Source organism: Oncorhynchus kisutch, linkage group LG15 (assembly GCF_002021735.2).
Source record: "Oncorhynchus kisutch isolate 150728-3 linkage group LG15, Okis_V2, whole genome shotgun sequence".
In the NCBI taxonomy this organism is placed as follows: Eukaryota; Metazoa; Chordata; class Actinopteri; order Salmoniformes; family Salmonidae; genus Oncorhynchus; species Oncorhynchus kisutch.
Genome location: NC_034188.2, coordinates 75698706 through 75707830, shown reverse-complemented (window position 1 = coordinate 75707830; position 9125 = coordinate 75698706). Strand labels below are relative to the sequence as shown.

Genomic DNA, 9125 nt, shown 5'->3' with positions numbered 1-9125 from the left:
TGTGAAGAATCAACAACAAGTGGGACACAATCATGAAGTGGAACGACATTTATTGGATATTTCAAACTTTTTTAACAAATCAAAAACTGAAAAATTGGGCGTGCAAAATTATTCAGCCCCTTTACTTTCAGTGCAGCAAACTCTCTCCAGAAGTTCAGTGAGGATCTCTGAATGATCCAATGTTGACCTAAATGACTAATGATGATAAATACAATCCACCTGTGTGTAATCAAGTCTCCATATAAATGCACCTGCACTGTGATAGTCTCAGAGGTCCGTTAAAAGCGCAGAGAGCATCATGAAGAACAAGGAACACACCAGGCAGGTCCGAGATACTGTTGTGAAGAAGTTTAAAGCCGGATTTGGATACAAAAAGATTTCCCAAGCTTTAAACATCCCAAGGAGCACTGTGCAAGCGATAATATTGAAATGGAAGGAGTATCAGACCACTGCAAATCTACCAAGACCTGGCCGTCCCTCTAAACTTTCAGCTCATACAAGGAGAAGACTGATCAGAGATGCAGCCAAGAGGCCCATGATCACTCTGGATGAACTGCAGCGATCTACAGCTGAGGTGGGAGACTCTGTCCATAGGACAACAATCAGTCGTATATTGCACAAATCTGGCCTTTATGGAAGAGGTGCAAGAAGAAAGCCATTTCTTAAAGATATCCATAAAAAGTGTTGTTTAAAGTTTGCCACAAGCCACCTGGGAGACACACCAAACATGTGGAAGAAGGTGCTCTGGTCAGATGAAACCAAAATTGAACTTTTTGGCAACAATGCAAAACGTTATGTTTGGCGTAAAAGCAACACAGCTCATCACCCTGAACACACCATCCCCACTGTCAAACATGAGGGTGGCAGCATCATGGTTTGGGCCTGCTTTTCTTCAGGAAGATTTTTAAAATTGATGGGAAGATGGATGGAGCCAAATACAGGACCATTCTGGAAGAAAACCTGATGGAGTCTGCAAAAGACCTGAGACTGGGACGGAGATTTGTCTTCCAACAAGACAATGATCCAAAACATAAAGCAAAATCTACAATGGAATGGTTCAAAAATAAACATATCCAGGTGTTAGAATGGCCAAGTCAAAGTCCAGACCTGAATCCAATTGAGAATCTGTGGAAATAACTGAAAACTGCTGTTCACAAATGCTCTCCATCCAACCTCACTGAGCTCGAGCTGTTTTGCAAGGAGGAATGGGAAAAAAATTCAGTCTCTCGATGTGCAAAACTGATAGAGACATACCCCAAGTGACTTACAGCTGTAATCGCAGCAAAAGGTGGCGCTACAAAGTATTAACTTAAGGGGGCTGAATAATTTTGCACGCCCAATTTTTCAGTTTTTGATTTGTTAAAAAAGTTTGAAATATCCAATAAATGTCGTTCCACTTCATGATTGTGTCCCACTTGTTGTTGATTCTTCACAAAAAATACAGTTTTATATCTTTATGTTTGAAGCCTGAAATGTGGCAAAAGGTCGCAAAGTTCAAGGGGGCCGAATACTTTCGCAAGGCACTGTACATAGACACAGACCCCTGCAGGGGAGTAAATAGATAGGAGACAAGTCAAACATACCACTGTAAGCCACACGGGAATGGAAAATTACTGCTGGGCTATAGTTTTCTCCTGCAAGTTTGTATAACTGTATATGCATGGGCTGGGTCTCATCAGTAGAAGGTGTTGATGTAGGCAGTTACATTACTAGGGGTTGACTGCAAGCATATTAAAGCAACTTTGACCTTTTATATTTTGCAGAACTTACTCTGAAACATGCGTGCTGTGTTTCCGTTGTCAACTTCTGTCTGCAATTGCATTAATAAAGGTTTGATTGATTTACTTAAAGAAGATATTGTCTGATTGCTGATTTTACCAATAAGCCAATGATTGACAAGGAACAAGGAACCTTTCCCAACACTTGCACTCAACACATTCCAAGCTTAGTTGCACACACTATATACCTTTCTCCTATAACCATTAACTTCTGGTGTAGACCCTCTAAACCTCAGCACTCCATCAGTGACATGAATAAGTATATTTCATATTCTCAGAACCAAACAGTCCCTCCTCTCGAACAATAGCTTCCTACTGTTCAACTTACTTAAACTTGGAAATTACTTATAAATGAACAAACAATGATAACAAAACATTCACCGTGAGGTTTACAAACTCAGAGACTTATGGCCTCTGATCTATGATCACAACAAACACAATCTTAATTTCCATCTCTCATCACACAACAAAATGACATTCCAGCTGAAGCTGTTGGCTTCCTCCCCTTCAGCTGGAGCTGCTTTTAGTTTCTCCACTTTCTCCTTCTAGTTCCTAAGAGAGTGATAGCATAAGACTTGGAAAGCAACAAACAGACACAAAAAACATAACAGTATAATTATCCTCTTGAAACTCTGGGGGTGGTATTTCATTTTTGGATAAAAAACGTTCCCGTTTTAAACGGGATATTTTGTCATGACAAGATGCTCGACTATGCATATAATTGACAGCTTTGGATAGGAAACACTCTAACGTTTCCAAAACTGCAAAGATATTGTCTGTGAGTATAACAGAACTGATGTTACAGGCGAAACCCAGATACAAATCCAATCAGGAAGTGCCCCATATTTTGAAAGCGCTGCATGCCAATGACTCCTTATATGGCTGTGAATGGGCTACGAATGAGCTTACGCTTTCTACGTATTCCCCAAGGTGTCCACAGCATCGTGACGTATTTTTACGCATTTATGTTGAAGAATAGCCGTAAGGGACAACATTGAGAAAGTGGTCACATGATGGCTCCCGCAGAAAATCTTGCGTAAAGTACAGAGGTAGCCATTATTCCAATCGCTTCTAATGAGAAACCAATTGTCCCGGTGGATATATTATCAAATAGATATGTGAAAAACACCTTGAGGATTGATTCTAAACGTTTGCCATGTTTCTGTCGATATTATGGAGCTAATTTGGAAAAAAGTTTGGCGTTGTAGTGACCGCATTTTCCGGTCGATTTCTCAGCCAAACATGAAGAACAAACGGAGCTATTTCGCCTACAAAAATAATATTTTTGGAAAAAAGGAACATTTGCTATCTAACTGGGAGTCTCGTGAGTGAAAACATCCAAAGTTTTTCAAACGTAAATTATTTAATTTGATTGCTTTTCTTATTTTCGTGAAAATGTTGCCTGCTGCTAGCAGGGCATAATGCTATGCTAGGCTAGGATAAACTTACACAAATGCTTGTCTAGCGTTGGCTGTAAAGCATATTTTGAAAATCTGAGATGACAGTGTGATTAACAAAAGGCTAAGCTGTGTCTCAATATATTTCATTTGTGATTTTCATGAATAGGAAGATTTTCTAGGAAGATTTATGTCCGTTGCGTTATGCTAATTAGTGTCAGGCGATGATTACGCTCCCGGATTCGGGTTTGAAAGTCACAAGATTAACAATGTGGTAAGCTATGCATAATTATATATGCATGAAAACCCAATGTCTGAGACCATGACAATTCCCACTTTCTCTTCACCTGACTCTATGCCTCCAGGATACTTTTCTGCTGGATTTCACAAAAATGACAACCCTAAAAAGCCTCCTCATGCTTTTGCCCAGTCTTCCCTTTCCGGCCCCATTTTTTGAGAGGTGTTCCCAAGCCATGTCATTTTCACTTTGTTCCCCATCTCCTCCATTGCCACCTGATAGGCAAGTATGCATCCCTAATCAACGCTACATCCTCTTGAGGTAACTCAGCACTGTATATGCTTTCACATCAATGCCTTCAAAATGTTGTTCAGAGTACAATTACCCCAACATATATTCTCTTTCATATGATGCATTAACCAATAAAGTAGCTAACCCAACCCAACTATGATGTTTAAAGTAGACCAAATCCATCTGCATGTCTACAGTGGAATCTAGTTGCTCTCTCTCTCTTTAGCTCTGCTTCCTCTGTCATGGTGTCATCAATCTCACCCATTATGCATCTGGACCTCACTTCACGTGAGAACTATGCACCCACCGAGGTGAGATATGACGATCTTTAACGCTGCAGGTGCTGTAAGAAGTACTGTATGTGGACCAGACCAACACTGTCCCAACACCCCCGCCTGGTCTATCTTGATGTTCACTCAATCTCCGGAATTCAGCATCTCCAGCTCCTCATGTGCTGCTTTCACCTGAGGATATACTGCAACACATGGGTCATTTCCTGACAACATAGACTCTCCTCCTATGTCAAGATCACTAATATGTGACATTTGAATAACAGCCTCCCCTGTACTCCCATCGGTCTCCCAGTTACCAGTGATCCGGGTCACAGCCCCAATGTAAGTTTGCTTTCGTCCCTCTGCATCCAAAGAACACCATACCTACTGTGAAGCATGGGGGTGGAAACATCAGGCGTTGGGGCTGTTTTTCTGCAAAGGGCCCAGGACGACTGATCCGTGTAAAGGAAAGAATGAATGGGGCCATGTATCGTGAGATTTTGAGTGAAAACCTCCTTCCATCAGCAAAGGCATTGAAGATGAAACGTGGCTGGGTCTTTCAGCATGACAATGATCCCAAACACACCGCCCGGGCAATGAAGGAGTGGCTTCGTAAGAAGCATTTCAAGGTCCTGGAGTGGCCTAGCCAGTCTCCAGATCTCAACCCCATAGAAAATCTTTGGAGGGAGTTGAAAGTCTGTGTTGCCCAGCAACAGCCCCAAAACATCACTGCTCTAGAAGAGATCTGCATGGAGGAATGGGCCAAAATACCAGCAACAGTGTGTGAAAACCTTGTGAAGACAGAAAACGTTTGACCTCTGTCATTGCCAACAAAGGGTATATAACAAAGTATTGAGATAAACTTTTGTTATTGACCAAATACTTATTTTCCACCATAATTTGCAAGTAAATTCATGAAAAATCCTACAATGTGATTTTCTGGATTTTCTTTCCTCATTTTGTCTGTCATAGTTGCAGTGTACCTATGATGTAAATTGCAGGCCTCTCTCATCTTTTTAAGTGGGAGAACTTTCACAATTGGAGGCTGACTAAATACTTTTTTGCCCCGCTGTACATGTATTGTGTAACATGAAGTCCTATGAGTGTCATCTGATGAAGATGATCAAAGGCTAGTGAATATTTGTTATCTCTATTTGTGGTTTTTGTGACTCTGGCTGGAAAATCTTTGGCTGGAAAAATGGCTGTGTTTTTCTGTGGCTATGTGGTGATCTAACATAATCGTTTGTGGTGCTTTTACTGTAAAGCATATTTGAAATCGGACACTGTGGTGGCCAAAAGTTTTGAGAATGACACAAGCGCCAGGACTGTCTCCTAAAGTTGATTCAGCTGCGGGATCGGGGCACCACCAGTACAGAGCTTGCTCAGGAATGGCAGCGGGCAGGTGTGAGTGCATTTGCATGCACAGTGAGGCAAAGACTTTTGGAGGATGGCCTGGTGTCAAGAAGGGCAGCAAAGAAGCCACTTCTCTCCAGGAAAAACATCAGGGACAGACTGATATTCTGCAAAAGGTACAGGGATTGGACTGCTGAGGACTGGGGTAAAGTCATTTTCTCTGATGAATCCCCTTTCCGATTGTTTGGGGCATCTGGAAAAAAGCTTGTCCGGAGAAGACAAGGTGAGCGCTACCATCAGTCCTGTGTCATGCCAAAAGTAAAGCATCCTGAGACCATTCATGTGTGGTTGCTTCTCAGCCAAGGGAGTGGGCTCACTCACAATTTTGCCTAAGAACACAGCCATGAATAAAGAATGGTACGACACATCCTCCGAGAGCAACTTCTCCCAACCATCCAGGAACAGTTTGGTGACGAAGAATGCCTTTTCCAGCATGATGGAGGACCTTGCCATAAGGCAAAAGTGATAACTAAGTGGCTCGGGGAACAAAACATCAATATTTTGGGTCCATGGCCAGGAAACCCCCCAGACCTTAATCCCATTGAGAACTTGTGGTCAATCGTCAAGAGGCGGGTGTGGATAAACAAAACCCCACAAATTCTGACAAACTCCAAGCATTGATTATGCAAGAATTGGCTGCCATCAGTCAGGATGTGGCCCAGAAGTTAACTGACAGCATGCCAGGGTGGATTACAGAGGTCTTGAAAAAGAAGGGTCAACACTGCAAATATTGACTCTTTGCGTCAACTTAGTGTAATTGTCAATAAAAGCCTTTAACACTTATGAAATGCTTGGAATTATACTTCAGTATTCCATAGTAACATCTGACAAATGACTGTAAAAATGACTCCTAAAACCATTAACTTCTGGTGTAGACCCTCTAAACCTCAGCACTCCATCAGTGACATGAATAAGTATATTTCATATTCTCAGAACCCAACACTGGCCAACACATTTTCAAATCAATCATCCAACCTTCAAGTTAATGTTCCGTTGTATTCTCACTCATCACACCTGTGACCTCATTCAAGTATTGCCCTTTAGGAGGCTGAGATCCATAGAGGTTCCACAGAATATCTCAGAGGGCATATCTAACTCTTAACTAATCTGATCAACAAAAGGCATGGGATTTACAACAATGAGTCTTGTAATTTATTCATACTGAATTGAAGCATATACATAATTATACATTGTTCAGATATGGACTGCTCAGATGTAATCCACCCTCTCTCAATCTAGCAGTGGTTTAAAGTACGTCAGTAAAATTACTTAAAAGTACTACTTACAATAAGTAGTTTTTTGGGGTATCTGTACTTTACTATACTATTGATATTTTTAACTACTTTTACTTCACTACATTCCTAAAGAAAATAATGTACTTCTTAAATTTTCCCTGACACCCAGAAGTACTCGTTACATTTACAATGCTTAGCAGGACAGGAAAATGGTCCAATTCACTCACTTATCAAGAGAACATCCTTGGTCGGTCCTACTGCCTATGATCTGGTGGACTCACAAACACAAATGTTTCCTTTCTAAATTATGTCTGAGTGTTTGTGTGCCTCTGGAAATCCGTAAATTGAAAACACAAGAAAATGCTGCCGTCTGGTTTGCTTAATATAAGGAATTAAATGATTTACACTTTTACTTGTACTTTTGATACTTAAGTATATTTGAGCAATTGCATGTACTTTTCATACTTAGGTATATTTAAAACCAACTACTTTTAGACTTTTACTCATGTAGTATTTTACTGGGTGACTCATTTGAACTTGTTACTCAGAAAGGATTCATGTTATCAAGAGTCTTCAAACAGATTAGCAGATAGAATGGGAGGCCCTTGCTCAGAAGGAAAAAAGTACCCTCACTTCCTGTTTCAACACCTATTTCAACACTGTTATTTCAAAAACAGAGTTAAGAACAGCTCAACCGTCATACAGACCGCTCTGCTAGGAAGTGGAAACCAGAGCACTGAGTTGCTGGTTTGTCGTGGTTTCTGTCTCTTTTCAGTTCACACGCACAGACACACACAGCTGCGTCTGTCTTAAAAAGGAGCAGAGATACAGTACAGCACCATGAACAACACAAACGATTCCTTAGAGGACAGCGCTCTGGAGCTGAGTTGTGTGAGTGCAGTGTATACAGTCTCTGCCGCGGTGTACGGCTGTGTGATGGTGCTGGGCCTGCCGCTCAACGCTGTGTCACTGTGGATTCTGCTATGCCGCCACGGCCTCAAATCCTCCAGCGCAGTCTTCATGAGCCACCTGGCTCTGTCAGACCTGCTGCTGGTGCTCTCCCTGCCCACCCGGGTCTACTTCTACACTACAGGCACCTGGCCACTGGGCATCCAGGCCTGCACGGCCACCACCATGCTGTTCCGCAACAACATCCGCTCCAGCTCCGTCTTCATCACATTCATTGGCCTGGACAGGCTGCTGGCTGTGGTCTACCCTCTAAGAACCCGCCACATCCGCACCACCACCAATGCCTGGAGGGCCTGTGTCTTCATCTGGGTCCTGATTGTGGCAGTCAACATCCCAGAGGCTCTCTACTTCATCAGTCAGATGAAGAGCTGTAATGCCACTGACAAATGCTTTGAGTTTACTCAAGAATGTGCCTTGAATGTGCAGATAGCTGGTTACGTGCAGTTTGGGCTGGTGTTCGCCATGCTGGGGGTCAACGTGGTCTCCACCACCATGGTGTCCTGGACGCTACACAGGCACCTCAGCGATGCTGCCATGGTCAACAATAAGATGAATGTCATGCTGATCTTCACCATCAACCTTCTGATGTTTATTGTCTTCTTCCTGCCCTCCTCCATCGTGCTGGTGCTCAAAATCAAGCAGGCTATCATGCCCATATTCTGTCTGGCCAGCATCAACTGTTGTCTAGATCCACTGTTGTACTACTTCTCTTTAGATGCTTTCTGGAAGACGAAAGAGCGTTCTGACATAGAGGTTTCACTGGCCAGATCACATGAAAGTAGATTAGGGAGGACACAGTGAGAAACGACTACCGGTGAAGATAGTTTAAGGTAACTGCGTCAACATGTGTTCCTAAATATTCCACAATTTATAGTTAAATGTTCAATTCTATTTTACCAAACGGCATTTGTTTTCTTGTTTTGTAACAGTTAATCTCTTCTTCTGTAAATTGAATTGCACCCATCTGTACTTTTAAGACGTGCTCATATAATAGTTTTATTTAATAAACACTTTACAACCGTATCTTTGTGATTTTGATCGTTAATAAGACTGAAGTCATTGACATTTACTGAATGTAGGTTTTGTTCATCGACTACAGTCCCTTTTCCAAAAGTACTGACAATAACAAAGGCTTTCAATTCTGCTTTCATCCACATGTAGGGCCGGGTGCCCAACATTTCCCACTGTTGAGTGGTTCAAACATCAGACAGTCATGTGAATTTGTTGATAATTCATGAGGATCCTGGCTGAGGAGCCAGGCAGGCAGCAGCAACCATCCAACAGCTCAGAGCCATGCCACATGGAGGGGCATCTGTGTCCATGATATATGACAGACTATAAATAAGGAGTCACTATGGAGTTTAGTACAGGAAAGCCAATGTAAAGATGGCATGCAAATAAATTGATCCTTTGAGCCATTGTCTTTCAACAGGTGGGGTCACTTCTTTGCAACGCTTATCCCTCAACCATCAGAAAAGGGGAATCGACATGGTATCAGCGAAAAGCCCCTATCTTACAAAAGACAATGCCTT

General features: G+C 42.1%; 1 protein-coding gene across 1 annotated transcript; it reads left to right on the top strand.

Annotated features, from left to right (window-relative positions):
* The first annotated feature begins 7303 nt into the window (after positions 1 to 7303).
* On the top strand, positions 7304 to 9016 carry lpar5b (lysophosphatidic acid receptor 5b). The gene is made up of 2 exons (XM_020503772.2): positions 7304 to 8423; positions 8755 to 9016. Exon 1 carries the CDS (start codon positions 7465 to 7467, stop codon positions 8392 to 8394), a length of 930 nt encoding a protein of 309 aa, XP_020359361.1. The 5' UTR covers positions 7304 to 7464; the 3' UTR covers positions 8395 to 8423; positions 8755 to 9016.
* The last annotated feature ends 109 nt before the right edge of the window (positions 9017 to 9125 follow it).